This window comes from Rattus rattus, chromosome 16 (genome assembly GCF_011064425.1).
Source record: "Rattus rattus isolate New Zealand chromosome 16, Rrattus_CSIRO_v1, whole genome shotgun sequence".
NCBI classification, from domain to species: domain Eukaryota; kingdom Metazoa; phylum Chordata; class Mammalia; order Rodentia; family Muridae; genus Rattus; species Rattus rattus.
In genome coordinates, this window is record NC_046169.1 from 17,637,099 (window position 1) to 17,652,611 (window position 15,513).

A 15,513-nucleotide genomic window follows, 5' to 3' on the forward strand; every position below is an offset into this window, starting at 1 on the left:
GCAAGCTGCCTGTCTTCTTGCTTCTGCAGTCACTTTGCAAGTATCATATTTGACTCCTGACTCAGTGACAGTTTACTTCCTACCAATGAGACCCTTCAAATGCAAAAACAATGCCTGGGGGCTTTTAAAACTGAAGTCTTAGGAAGCATATTGCCAGCACTATAAAATATTCATCGCCTCATGAAACAGGGCTCCCAACTGTGGTGTAAGAACCACCTCAACTTGCTAGGCTGCCCTAGGGAACTAGCCTGTGGTTTTTTGCAAAGCACCTGTGTGGTAGTTATTTTTCTTATTCCTGTGAACAAAAGGAACTTTTGGGAGAAAGGGTTTGTTTAGGATCACAGTTCTAAGAAGTTTAATATATCATGAGGGGATACATGGTGAGCTTATGAGGTGCTGCTCACACGGCACCCGCAGTCAGGAAGCAGAGAGACGGAGGCCGGTGCCCAGCTCACTGTCTCCTTTCCAGTCAGTGCAGGACCCCAGCCTAGGGAATGAGTCTTCATTCCTCAATTAAATCTTTCTAGAAACACCTTCATAAACAAATCCAGGCGTATAGTTTTATGGTGATTCTAAATCCAGTTAAGTTGGCAATGAAGATTAACTATCACAATGTAGCATTGGTTTTCTGAAGAACTAAACTAGAACTTCCTAGAAAGAGCTCATTTGTGGGTTATTCTATTTCCAGAACTTTACACAAAGTTGACAGAAAACTCTGCACAAGGCTTGTGTCTCCAGGCACCCAAAGTTAGAGGTAGGATTCAGATTAAGAGCATTCTCTTCGTGGGGACTAGCCCCATTATGAGGACCCAGAGATGATCTTTTCCCCCCCATGAGACAAGGTCCCAGTGGCCCCAGTCTGACCTCAAACTCATATGGCCATTGAAGACCCTGCAGTCCTGATCCTCCAGCCTCCCAAGCGCTGGTATTACAGATGTACACCACCATGCCCCATTTATGCGGTACTCGGCTGGAGGTCGAATCCACTGAGCGTGGTAGGCAAGCACTCTACAAGCAGAGAGAGCTACAGCCTCAGCTTGAGGTCTGCTTTTTAATGTCCCTCCACAAGGGTGAAATAGCCATCTGGTCCTTTGTGCCATTACTTTCTGGGAGGACACATTAGAGATAAAATTAGAAACTTTGCTTCCATTCCTCCTTCCTCCCTGCTGGCCATAAAATGACTCCCAGGGAAAGCTGACAGGGTGTGCGATGCGTAGGTTGGAACCGTTCTTGGTTTGCACACCACCATGCTACTATTGGTATGATAGCCTTCAAGACTGGAAAAATATGGCTGCTCTTGTCAGGCCCCAGCAGGCTAGTCGAGTTCAGGTGATCCAAGACTCCTGATGTTGGCAAACTAGGCCAACACCCCTCACTCTTACACAGTGACTTTAGTGGCCTGAGACCTGCACAGTCACCCTCACAGGTGTCCTGTCTGTCTTCCTGGGACATTTTCATTCATATTACTAAGAAGCAACCTCAGGCACCAAACCAAAACAAAGGAAACCAGGGACTTCTGAGGAGCAGTGCAGCTTGGGCTGCAGGCAGGCATTCAGCTGCTTTCTGTCTTCCCTGTGGCTCTTTGGCCCAGAATTGGTCCTGAAGCTGCTACAAGGGACAAGAATCCGTTATGCTTCACACTGGAGAATTGGAAAACAGACACAGGACAGCTTTTTCCACTCTCCCTGACTAGGACATCAGACAAATTTGGCACATCCTTTATCTTCTATATGCTGTTAACAAGTGATTGATCTACTATAAACTCATGCTATTGTTTTAAGATAGTCTCATGGACTCCATGCTGGTCTCTGCATCACTGTGTACCAAGGATAGCCCCGCCTCTGGCTTTCACCTTCTGAGTTCTGGGTTTCCTGGGGGTGGAATCCAGGGCTTTGTGTATGCTAAGCAAGCGCTCTTCTCATGAAGCCACATCCCCAACACTCAGCTGTAAGCACTTTGAAGAAGTGAAAGTTACAAGGTGAACGTCTGTGTCTGTGCCAGCTGCTTCCGATGCTCTCCTCATTTTTAGGGCCTTCCGTTTCGGTCCAGCTCATCCAAGCCCTTGGCTGTCCTGACTAGCATGTTGAGAACTCCCCAAACTGACCCAGGGAGTCCTTCTTGGTGTGCTTGTACACAAAGGTGTGTGGCCTCATCCCACCCATTCCTCCCCAGCCCCCAACCCCAAGCCCGGACATGACTGGGGTGGTCCTGGCACGCTGGGTATCTAGACAGCTTTTCATCGGTTGCTCATCAGCATGCTAATTGTCATATAACTAATTATGCCCTGAATTCCAGTTGATTTTCTTAATGAGACAGCTGGGTTAATTATGTAATCGTATGATTACATTAGCCCAGAGTGTCCCGGCAAAGAGTAGAGTCGGCCTGCATGTGATGTCATCCCTGCGATGGTGCTCACAAGGAACACATTCTTCCTGGAGCTAGTGGCAGGGGACAGCCCTGTGTTGCCTGCAGAGCTCTGTGTAAACATGGGCCCAGGGTTCATTAAGCTGAGATTTCTAAGGCCTCACAGTATATGGTGGATCCATTTGCCACAAGCCCAACTGCCATCCCCAAGTCATCCCTGACATAAACAGTTCTAGCTAGATCTGAAGCTGGCTTGACAGCCTATGGCTGAGATGCAGCCTCTCAGTGTGCCTTCAGTGACTTTGGGACCTCTTTATTTGACACTGCTTCCCTTCATTGGGTATGCCAGCCGCCTGGATAGTGGGCAGAGACACCCAAACAAAATGTTTATATTGAAGTGCTAGAGGACCAGGGTGAGCGAGCGGCTCAGCCCCAGACTGGCCCAAATGTTCTCTTCTATTGTGCTCTATCCCCACAGAGGCAGACTTTGCTGAGAGGTGACCACACCTGTTGAGTCACCACTCTATCTGGTCACACTCTCATCCTGGCTTCTTCCTCTGCCAGGACTTCCTCCTCAACCTCATGTCAGTGTAGACATGCTGTCCTAGGAGACTTCCGAAACTCCTCAGGAGCAGAAGCACGCGCGTGCACACACACACACACACACACACACACACACACACACACACACACGCCCCAACCACCCTCAGAGACAGTGAATGGCATCATTATAAAGAAGATGCATTGGCCTCCATGCAGGTGTCATCAAAGATTCTGTTCTTTCCTCATTCCTAATAAATGCACCTCCAGAAGCTGGCCTACACTTAAGCGCTTCTTACCACACCTGCCACGACCTCCCTCCATAATTCCTTGCTCCCCGGGCTCATCCCTACCTACTACTAGCCAAATCCATCAAAGCAGAGCACTAGGCAGACATCTTTATGTATCTTCAGGCTAGCCTCAGGCTCACTTTATAGCTGAGGATGACCTTAAATCCCCCATCTCCCTGCTGCCTCTTGAGTACAGGTGTGGAGCACCAGGTCTGGTTCATATGGAGCTAGGGATCAAACTCAGAACGCTATGTGCGCTATGCAAGTTCTCTACCAACTGAGACAAGGCCATTTATCTCAAGTAAAAAATTTGGGATTCAGAACCCAAGATATATTTATGTGTATAATATGCATAGACAATTATAGTAGTAGTGTATTTTGAAAAAAAAAATTCTATATATCACATTCTAAAAATAAGAAGCTACAGCCAGGCATAGTAGTTCAGAACTACAATCCCAGTTCTTTGGAGGCAAAGTGAATTCGAGTACAGCCTGGGCAACGTAATGGGACCCTGTGTCAAAATGAAAAGTAAAGAGAGACTGAGGCTGTGCTCAGTGCAGTGTGTTTGCCTAGGGTGATTCAATCCCCAGGGCCACGCGCACGCACACACACACACACACACACACACGCACAGAGCAGTGAGCAGTGAGCAGTGAGCAGAGTGAAGGGAATTAAAATGCTTAATTAAAACATTCAAAGTTGTCCTTGAAAATTACCTAAGTGTACAGACATATACATAGTTTATTAATGGTGCTAGGCATTGAACCCAGGGCCTCGCACATGCAAGATAAGCATTCTAGTACTGAGCTCTATCCCCAGTGCACTGAAGTTTTGTTAGAGTGTGTGAAGGTGGGTGCATATGTGTGTGCATATAGAGACTAGAGATCAACCTTGGCTGTCATTCCCCAGGAGATGCCCACCTTGGGTTTTGGGTGGTGGTGTTGCTTGCTTGTTTGTCTCACTGAGAGCTAAGGCTTGCCAGTTAGGCTAGAGTAGATGTCCAGCAAGCCCCAGAGACTTCTAAGCCTCCTTTCTCTGGGCTTAGAAGTGTCCACCAGCTGCCCCCCACAAACACCTCACCCCAGCCCTTTTACATGTGTTTGGGTGATCAAATGCAGGTCCTCATGTACAAGGCAAGTTCAGTAGTAGAGTACTTCCCTAACGTACAAAGCCCTGGGTTTAATCCCCACCACTACCTTATGGATGGATTTGTGGGGGGGAGGGGTAGATAGATAGATAGATAGATAGATAGATAGATAGATAGATAGATAGATAGATAGATAGGGTTCAATCCCCAGCACTACTGAATGAAAAGAATGAGCAAAATTGGCTGGATCACTACGTTAGCGTTTTAGTAAAGATTTTTGTCTTTAAAGTTGTAAGGAATGTAAGGTACAGATGTTTGTGTTTATTAACCAGAGGCAAGGCTCTGAGCTCGCCTCCCAAGCTGGAAGTATTCCTCCTCCAAAGCCACGATTATTTCTTTTTCACATTCCTATAGTTAAACGCTGAAGTCATTTCAGCTGGGGACTTTTCTTTCTCCCTGTTTTCTTTCTTTCTTTCCTTTTTATTTACTGTCTTTGGAAATTTTATATATGTTTATAAACTTGTTGGTCCTTTTCACACAAACCCGCAATTATCCTCCCTTCTTCCCTCCAAATTCCCCTCATTTTCAATTTTCTTTCCCTGGTTTTGTGACCCACTGAGTTTAGTTAAGGTTGCTTACATGCCTATGAGTGGAGACATACTGGACCCTTGGGCAAATGACCAGCAGCTACACCCCTGAAGAAAACTCCTCAATCCCTTAGCAGCCATTAACTACCGATAGCTCCTGGGAAGGAGTGATGACAGTGGGCCTGCTGTTGCTGGTTTTCATTTCAAATTGAACTTCATTACAAGATATATAGTACTAAAATGTTTTTTATTTCCTTCTGAGTCAGATTTGATGATTTCCAATTTTATTTTCACTTTTGTTTATATATGTATACGCACAGGGGAGTGTGTGTAGGTCAGAGGTCAATCTAGTGTATTACTCATCCGGAGCTGTCTTGTTTTTTAAAGCAGAGCCTTTCTCTAGGACTTGGGACTCTCCAAGTAGGCTAAGGTGATAGGCCAGCAAGCCCCAGGGGTGCTTCTGTCTCCACTGGCTACCTGACCTGCCATTTCAGATGGATGCTGGGAGTCAGAACTCGGGTACTCGGGCTGTCTGTCATGCGGGTGCTTTACCCACTGAGCTATTTTTCCAGGTTGGGGTATGTTTTAGACATTTTGTCACCATATCAACCAGTCTGATCCAGAACTTACATAGATCTACCTATCTGTGTCTTCCAGACTCCTGGGATTACAGGCATGCACCACCGTACCTGGCTTTGGGCATGGTGTTAATCATAGTATATATCTTTTTATTAAAAGATAGAATCTTACTCTATAGCCCTGGCCAGCCTAGAACTCAATATATAGACTAGGCTAGCCTCAAACTCACTCACAGAAACTCACCTGTCTCCACCTCTCCATGTGGGGACTAAAGGTACATTCTGCCTTCTTAAGACTCTGTATGTTGTGCCACTTGTGATAGTACACACCTCTGATCTCTGCAGTCCAGGGGGCACAGGCAGGCAGATCTCTGCGAGTTTGAGGCCAACCTGGATTACATACTGATTTTCATGCCATCTAGCGCTATGTAAGAGACCCTGTCTCAAAAAGGAAGGAAGGAAGGGGGCAGAATATAGAAAAAAAGAATTAGAGGATGTGTGGTCATATACATTCTGGTATTTTCTGATCTTGGGATTTTAAATTCTATGCTTTTTCTAGATCAGTCTGGCTAGGAGCTAATCAATTTCAATGATTTTTTTTTCTTAAGAACCTGCTTTTGTTTGCATTGATTTTTTTTCTTTGCCTTTTCAGTTTTATTGCTCCCCAATCTCCTTTGCTCACTTCTGCTTACTTTGCGTTTGATTTGCTCCTTTTTTTATGTTCTTAAGAGGTCCAGTGCATGTTTTACTCCATTGTGGCTAGAGAATGTGCTTCGGATGATATTTGTTCTTTTGAATTTATCAAAACTTGTTTGCAACTCTGCTTGCTGTTGGATATTCCCCGTGCATACTAAAGGAACACTTGTTGTGCAGCTGTGTGGGTTGGTAGTGTCTTCAGACTTTTGCACCCATACTGACATTTTGCTAGGTTTCTTGGTAAAAGAGCATCTGCCTAGAATCCCCCAGTGAGGGGCTGGGGGTGTGGCTCAGTGGTAGAGCCCCTGCCTAGAATCCCCCAGTGAGGGGCTGGGGGTGTGGCTCAGTGGTAGAGCCCCTGCCTAGAATCCCCCAGTGAGGGGCTGGGGGCGTGGCTAAGTGGGAGAGCCCCTGCCTAGAATCCCCCAGTGAGGGGCTGGGGTGTGACTCAGTGGCCTTGCATTCTCAAGACTCTGTGTTTCTTCCCTAGCACACAGAAAGAAATGATTTTACATCTGTTATTAATAGATGTGAATGGAGTTTTGAAATTTGTACCCAGTATTATGGATGATCTTGTCTCCTGTCCTGTCAGTTTTGGGTTAGTGTACTGGGGTATATACTTCAGCTCCCTTGGCAAGCCTTTCAAAGCTTATCAAGTAGTATTCCTTTAGCATCCAGAACCACCCCGTGTCATAAAATTAACATTATCAGTTACCTTTAGTGGTGATGAATGTTTCTGTCCTTCCTGGCACTGTGCTCCTGACTCTCCCTGTGTCTCTATTAAGGCAGCTACTCAAGTATCTCTGTCCCCTCTTACTGGAAAAGGAAAAGGCTCCTCTTTGTCATTTATATGGAATCCATCTTCCACTCATGTGATCTTTAGTGTGGCCATTTTTTCTTTTCCCATTGATATTTGATGTTACCTGGGCTACCTCTCCAGGGAAGCTGCCTCTTGATGACTTGGCTCGGTATCCCTTGCAGTGCCCAACCCTGGCCTTTCCCAGATCATGTAGCCACTTAGGAAACCCTTGTTAAATTAGTGCATGAAGAGACAGTATAATTGAGGTGGCTGCTGGCTCAGGAAGTCGCATTCATAATTAGCATTTCGCATACCTGTTGGCCTGGCCAGCTTTCCTTCCCATCCCTGTCCCTGGGGGAGATGCCAGGCCTGACACATCTCAGCACGCCTTCCTCCAGCTTCTGCAGGCATGACTAGAATTAATGAGCTAATGTCACCGCGCTTAGCAAAATGTGCTGAATAAATCCAGGTGATGGGGTTGTTTGTTATGTAATTATGCTGTTTAAGGTCCTGAGTTGCATAACGAAGTGCACACTACCTCCAAGCCTGCTTCAGGAATTAACTTATCAGATGATCGGAAAATGTTTTTTGAGTTTGTCATGGTGGGTGGAAGGGGCTAGTGGCAAAGCATGTTGGGTTGGAGGCAGGGCAGGTGGCTTCCAGAACTTTGCATGTTATTCTTCTGTCTATGGGTGTGTTCTGTCTCCTCCCCCAGACGATTCTGTAATTGAACTGCAGAGTTGAGAGGCTTCTGACGTACAGCCTGAGACCTAACAATGCTTGTGTGGCGTTTAAATGGCATTGGAAATCGTTAACGAGACAGAAAGCTATGATTTCCCCAGCTTAACATGCAGGTCGGGGTTTGGCTGCTGAAGTTCATTGTTTTGGTCTCCAGCTCAAACATGCTAGGACTATTATACCATCATGTGGTAATTAGCCGTTCCTTTAATACACATAATAAAAATTAAGCCTAAGAGGTACTTTACCAATGGCTTTTACATATCCCAAAACAATGTTCCCATGCTGTGGGCCTTCAGCCATGCAGTGCACCATCGTAAAGTCGAGAGTCTAATGCATCAAACTACTTGAACATTCAGTTCTTTTTCTATTCTGTGGCCAGTTTTGCTACTTTGCCATTAACTTTAGTACTGTTAAATTAAATATAGATGCTGTAATGACTCAGTCCAAGAGTGCCAGAACTTCCATTCACAGCGGGACGTGCCGAGAACTTGTCTTACGGCGTAGTTGGTTACTATTTGCTCATAATATGCGTGTTCTCTTCGTATGTTACTGGTTTCCTGCTGAATGGCAAGATGGAAGCTATTTTTTCATCAGAAGCAGACACACTGGGTCCTGGCCTTTAAATAGGAATGGCCTGGAGGGGCCTGGGGAGATGGCTCAGCCAGTAAGTGCTTGGCAAACACGCGGATCTGTGTTCCATCCCCAGTGCCCATGTAAAAAGCTCCTGTGAATCTGTAATCCCTGGAGCTGGGGAGGTGGAAACTGGTGGAATGCTGGCCTAGCCAGGCAGCCTAACCTACTTAGTGAGCTCCAGGCCAAATGAAAGACACCGTCTCAGCAAGGTGGAGAAAGATTGTGGAAGGCACCCTCATCAACGCCTTTCCACATGCACACACACATACATGTGTACAGAATGCAACCGTAGCTCCTGAAAGTCCAATTGGCACTAGCAGTTGTGCTAGAAAAGGTACTGTCAGTGAACATTCCCAGATGCTCTGCATGTAGAGCTCCTTCTCCTCCTCACCCCTGACCTGGACCAAGCTCAGCTTGTCCTTCCGTATAAAGGGGCTGTGGCATAGTGCTTGTTTTTTCTCAATCCATTTTCTCAGCCTGGAGACACGGAGGGCAGAGAGGGATTCAGTTTCCTGGGAAGACAGTGCAATTAAAAGAAAACAAAGTACCTGGATGGTCTGAGAATTCCATTTTTCTTGTTATTGCCACTCCTGCTTGGAAGAACTATGTTCCCAAAATAGCTCTAGCAATCTAACATAACATAAATATTTTAATATGGATTAAAATAATAATGAAAAGTCATGAATGAGAAAGGGAGACAGGCAGGGACTGTGTACATAGGCTGCATAAGTGTCCAACAAGCCTGAGTCACATGATGAACAATGTTGGTGTTAGGCCCCAGTGCTAGGCTCCCTCAGGGCTGCAGACTCGAGCTCCACGAGTCTTAGTGACGCGTGGGGTAAACGCTATGAACACATTGACATCGCAGAGAATTCCAGGCCAGCCCTTGCTTCCAGGAGCCAGGGGTGGTCTGAAAAATTACTGACTCTGGTATGGCAAGTTAAGTGAGTTCTGGAATATATACCCTCGCTGATCTGCCATGTGTGGTGTTTAGCCTCCTTGAGAGGCCACTAAATCTCCACAGCCATCCCTAGCGAGGCTGGCGCCCCTGCCACAAACAGATTCAGTCATCGTCCTAAGCCCTGTGACTCGGGGATTCTTCTACCCTCAGGATTCCAAAGGCTGTGCTCCCCTGGAGCCCAGCAGGTGGGTTATAATTGCCTCCTAAACAGGACTGAGAGCATTGTCTGTCTGTCTGTCCACCTTCTGCTGAGAATTCTTGGGAAAGCCAGAGGCCAAAACCCAGTCCTATAAATTGCCTGTCTGCTTTCTCCCACTGTAGACTAAAATCTAACCCTGAGTAAATCTGTTGGCAGACATCATTCCTTTGGGGAGGAAGGCCAGTCTGTGTGAGTATACAGGAACATAGATGTGGAAGCCAGAGTCAGCTTCATGTATTGTTCCTCAGGAACCATCTACCCTGTTTTTTAAGATAGCATCTCTCACTGGCCTAGAACTCACAAACTGCAAGGCTAGCTGGCAGTGAGCTAGAGAAATCAGTCTGTCTCCACTGTACTACTGGGAGTACCGGTGCCCGTGCTTGGCTTATGTGGGTGCTGAGGACTCAGACTCAGGTCTTCATGCTTGCATAGCAAGCTCTTTACTGACCGAGCCATCTCCCCAGCCCCAAACATCATGTTCTTTGTCCACAAGGCCTCCCAGGACTGGCCCAGTTGCTCTTTTGCTCTCTGTATTCTCAGGGGAACTTGGTGGCTTCCTAGCTGGCTGGCCACAGGTCTGCCATAGGGATGATGTGGGGTCATCATCAATTGTTATGTCTTTAACTGTTTCCTAACACCCAGCATCAGTAAAGGACCATCATGCTGTAGATACAGTTCAGGGGTAGACCTTCCACTAACTTCAACCAGCACAAAACACTGATGCACAAGGCTCTGGGTTTGTTATGCAGCAGCGCATGACCTAAACATGGTGTTGCCTCTAATCCTAGCACCTGAGCAATGAAGCCAGGTAGATGAGAAGTTCAAGGCCAGCATGGTTTACACGATCCTCTGCCTCAAAAGTAAAATAAAGTGAAGGGCATGGGCTTACAGAGCCCTCAGGTACTTTCCTCTGTCCATGAGTTCCCGTATACATAGAATAGTGATCACCTGGAGTCAGAGGCTTAGTTCAGCTTTCTCTGGCCCTACCAGTCAACCAGGTCAGCCCAGGCCAGCCCTTCCTCCTCACTGAACTTTAGTGCCCCTTCTGTAGTGTCATTGTGAGAGTCTTCTAAGAAAATGTCCTGTCCATTCAAGTGTTCTGTGGTCTGAGAAACCCCCTTGGTTCCAGGTCCTTGGACTTCCTAGGCTCATTTAACATAGAGGCACCTTTCCATGGGCCAGTATCCCCCAAAGAAGGCTCTGTAAATAAGATAGGCTGCCCTGGGGCCCCTTTCTCCCTCTCAGTACACCTGTGTCTATTTCTCTTTAGCCAGTGGATGAAAATCCTTAAAGATCCCAGCCACCAGAGTTGGGCAAATCGCAGTGAGTTCTGTTGACACCCCACTTCCACATGTTAAGGGTCTTGGACTAAATACCTCGACAGTGGCCCAAGGGGCTATGAATCTAGGCCCCAAGGCAGTCTCCAGGAGCTGACTTCTGGATACTGGCCTAGACCTGCCAGGAAGGGCCTGGGTGTGGCTCAGATACAATACCTACTTGGACTCCCCCAGTAATGAACTAGGGGTGCGTCTCAGCAGAAGAGGGCTTGCCTAGAGTCCACCATTGAGAGGCTAAGAGCATAGCTTGGTTGTGGTAGAGTGTTTCCCAGAGGATCTGGATAAGTATGCTGACCTGTGTTCTCCCATTGTGTAGATCCCGTACCAGCCCTGGACCTCGGGCAACAGCTGGAAATAAAAGTGCAGCGTCTACACGACATTGAAACAGAGAACCAGAAACTTAGGGAAACACTAGAAGAGTACAACAAGGAGTTTGCTGAAGTGAAAAACCAAGGTCGGTGGCAAATGCCTGCCTGGCTGTGCTTTCTGCCCTCCCCTGCCCTCCCCCTCCCTAACTGCCTTCTTCATAGTGTTGGGAATGGCTGTAATTGTTACCCTCCTCATGAAGCCAGGGTGGGGCAAGCAGCCGAATCTCTTAAACAAAGATAATGACACTGCCTAGCTATGCCACAGCTAAACTTTTCCTCCCGCAATAACTACATAGGATTTTATTGCCCTTGGTCTGGGCCGGATCGGGATTCTTTGAAAATTCCTCCTGTATCATCTTGTGATAGGATCTGTCTTTTCAAAGACTGATGTGTCGCCTCTGGGCGACACCTGTCAGACAGCCAGCTCCTGATCAAAGGGTCATACACAGTAAGTCATTTAGTAATTGCTACCGATCCATTAAGGCTCCAGACAAGACTCATCCTTGTGAGCTGTGTGCTTACACACCATTCCTCCCATGTTGACCTCATCTATTCATTATGAATCTGGGGGGAGGGGGGGAGGGAGGGAGGAGAGGCAGGCGGGCAAGCAAGCAGGGCTACCTTGCATTACAAGGCATGGAAGGCAAAGGCTTTTCCTGCCAGGGACAAACATAAGGAAACTTGTCCTATACTTGAAAGCCAGGTGTGTTCAAAATCCTAGGACCTGGCCTGGTGTAAACAGCAATCCTAGCTACTCCAGGGGCCAAGGTAGGAGGGTTCAAAGTTCAAGGCCTGCCCAGGTTACAGGCTGAGTTTAAAGCTATTCTGAGCAATTTAGTTAGAACTTGTTTCACAACTAAAGAGCAGAAAGAGGGCTAAGGATATATCGCTCAATGGTTGAAATCTTCAGTGAGGGACTGGAGGAGTGGCTGACTGTTTGCCCAGCCTTGCATCATCAAGGCCTTAGGTTCAAACCTCCATTAATAAAAATACTTAAAACAAACAATGCAAAAAACCTCGGAGCCTTCTGGCTTCCTTGTATTAAAGAAAAAACCCAATTCAACAACAGTCACAAGGTTTGTAAGGCAACTCCCAAATTTCCTGTGTGTCTGTGTGTCTATGGTTTGTTCTGGAGACACAGGTAAGGATGTAGGTAGGAGGGAGGGGTATCGGCCTGGCTGGCTCCTCTGCACGCCCTGCTGGTTAGTGAGCTTTTAGAAAACCAATCAAAAGCTAAATGGCTAGGATTGTGAAGAACATCCTTTTTGCCTTTAAGACTGTTGGAGACAGACTCGGGAGGGGCACTGTCTGTGGGAAGATCCAGGAAGAGGCTGGAATGATGTAAGAAAAGCTAGGACAGACAGGCCTGGAGTGTGAGAGCAGAAGGCTCCGTGGCTGCCCCCAGGTCTATGATCACACACTGACTGGAGATTGGATCCATGGTAGGATGCAGAAATTTTGGGGGGTCAGATCCCACTTCGGTCTGGTTCTACTAAAATATGATGGCCTTTGGGACTACAGGGGACAGCATTGGCTCACTTAAAAGGGAAGTGCTGGGCTTATGAGTGGAGATCCTTCAATACTTCTCTCTCCCACAGCAACCCTGTACAGCAATAGGGCTTGTTTCACAGACCTAAAGAAAATCTCCTAGTTCCCACCACTTTTAGCTCCAGTGGCCTGCCCTTTTCACTCCCTCTGAGACAGGGGTTTGTCTAGCCCAGGTTGACTTCAAAGTTGCCATGTAGCTCAGGTTGGCCTCTAACTCAGCATATAGCCAGTTTGATGTCAGACTCACTATATAGGCTTGGCTAACCTCAGACTCATTCTGTAACTCAGGCTGCCTTCAAATTCACCATGAAGCCCAACCTGGCTTCAAACTCACTGTGTAGTTGAGTCTGTCCTCAAACTTACTGTGTAGTTCATAGTAGCCTCCAATTAATGATTTTCTTACCTCAGCCTCCTCACGGATGCTAGCGTCACAGCCATGTGCCAGCGCGCCGGTCCTAATTTGGTCCCCGTGAGTGTTCATGGAGACACAACCTACGTATTGCCTGGCAGATGGCACTATGGAGTACTAGGGCTTCCAGCCCTGTCTGGCCTGCCAGTTTCTGCTTCTCCATTCTCTACCTCAACTTGTGCCAGATACTGGGAATAAAAAAAAAGTAAAGGCCCTCAAGTAGGCCTTGTAAGCGATGGCTCTACCACTTGTACTGATATCACAATGCACAGAGTCCCACAAGGGTGACTGTTAGAATAGAAGGGTGCAGCTTGCAAGGTCCAGTCCTAGGATCACACTGAGTTGGGACCCTGTACCATTCGTGGGGGGTTTTTTTTTGGGGGGGGTGGTATTTGGATGTCCTCAGCTCAAGCAACTGAAGGGACAGCTGTCAGTGTGTCATGGGTGGGAAATCACTTCTGAAAGCTGCATGGGCCCTGCTTATACACTCCAGCTAGACCTGCAGATGGCCCCTCCCACACCCCACAATATCAGATCTATAGCTAGAGCCCTCATCCGCTAAAGCAGGTGGCCAGGGCAGAGTGTACACCAGTACCCAAACTCCATGCTGGTTTTCCCCATCCCTGGCTCAGCAGGTGACCCTCAGCCACAGTGCCTGGCATTTTCCACTCCCTAAGAACAACAGCAAAGCTGCCTTGGTGGCTGATGAGGTCTGTGTCTGACTCCACTTCCAAAAAGATTGCACCTTTTCCATGTCAGAGAGACTTTAAACCTACACCAAACTTAGCGGTCTGCCCTCTGTAGAGAACCAACTTAAGATGCATCAGAAAGACAATATTACGTTTTATCATTGATTTTTCCCTCTTTTCTAAGTGTGCTGGAGGGACCACCACAATCCTTCCTGGCAAAACCCATAGATCCTCCCCAACTTGAATACTACAAGTTCAATTTCACATTGAGGGAGTAAAAGGTCCCCAAAGGGACTCATAATCATTGATTTTGTGTCGGCATGGACAAGCTCAAGTTTAAAATACAGCGATCCCGGCAGGTTACGAAAGCATGGTTCACCTAGCTACGAGGAACCGCTTCCCTTACTGTTGGTTTTTCTGTCTTTCATTCTGCAGAGGTTACGATAAAAGCACTTAAGGAGAAAATCCGAGAATACGAGCAGACCCTGAAGAGTCAGGCCGAGACCATCGCTCTGGAGAAGGAGCAGAAGCTACAAAATGATTTTGCAGAGAAGGAGAGGTAAGTCCGTCCTCTCAGTCCCGTCACACCCCCAGCATAGGTAAATACTTCGCTTCACCTCCAACCTTGACGTCACAGGACAGTTTAAAACTGTTCGTGTGAATCAGCCCAGGTTGTTAACAAATGTTCCTCCTGCACAGTTTTGCTGAAAGGGCTAAGGTATAGCAACTGCCGATAATTCTCCCTGTGAGTGAGGCCTTGGGGGCCTCACCACTGCCAGAAAAGTCTGTTCAAAAGTGACAGTGATCCTTGTTCCTTGGTTGTACAGTCCCGAGTGCAACAGTCTTTTTTCTCCTGGTGGCAGCGGTGAGGTGACAGGCAGCCAGAACACAATGTGTGAATCCTGCAGAGCGAGAACAAGGCCTCTGTACATTGAACACAAGTTGACAAATGGCAGCTGTACTTGAGCTGAGGCAGCAATGGGCAGGTTCCCTCAAGATGTGCCCCCTGCCGAAAAGCCTGGAACTCCATTTATGGTTATTGAATTTGATATTGAAATGTCACATAAAAAGTATTTTTGTTTTGTTTACTTTTGCCTCAGTTCCTCATAAGCAAGGAATTGAGATCCCTAATCCAAAAGTCTGGAATATTCTTGACATCTAAAACTGTAAATACTGAAAAAGCTAAGCATGCCCAGGGCTGAGGTAACTCAGGATGCACGCTTAGCATGTGCAGGATGTGGTTTCCATCACAGCTCCAAAAGTAACAAAAGAATTCAGACTTTTAAGAGCACTCCAAACGTGACACTTTCACCCAGTACCACCTATATAAATATTCCAAAATTCAAAAATCTCTAAACAACTGGCACAGTTGTGGTCCAGGCACTTCTGATGAGGGACCCTCGGCCTGATCAGTAAAACACACCGAGCAGCACTTACGGCTTTCCAATGGCTCACTATTCCCGACTTTCTCCATGAAGGAGTAGTTTTCCGCTAATGGAGCAATTTAATGAAAATCAGATTTCTTGTAAAAGCTATGGGGACTCCTAAGCTTGCTAGTTCTAACTATGTTAGTCAGGTTTTTTAAAACTCTTTAGTTAAATTAAGATGTTAAATTTTAGCCCTAGCATGAGGAAATGGGAAATGCACATATATTCTAACAGTAGGCCTAATAAGATTTACAGTTTTA

At 46.8% G+C, this 15,513-nt stretch overlaps 1 protein-coding gene across 9 annotated transcripts in view; it reads left to right on the plus strand.

Annotated features, from left to right (window-relative positions):
- Positions 1–15,513, plus strand: part of Cux1 (cut like homeobox 1) — a 320,437-nt gene that overhangs the window by 187,218 nt on the left and 117,706 nt on the right. For all 9 annotated transcript variants that reach the window (XM_032886312.1, XM_032886313.1, XM_032886317.1 and 6 more), the window contains exons 5-6: positions 11,129–11,266; positions 14,262–14,385. In XM_032886312.1, the coding sequence (XP_032742203.1) occupies positions 11,129–11,266; positions 14,262–14,385 (262 nt within the window). The remainder of the gene's footprint in view (positions 1–11,128; positions 11,267–14,261; positions 14,386–15,513) is intronic.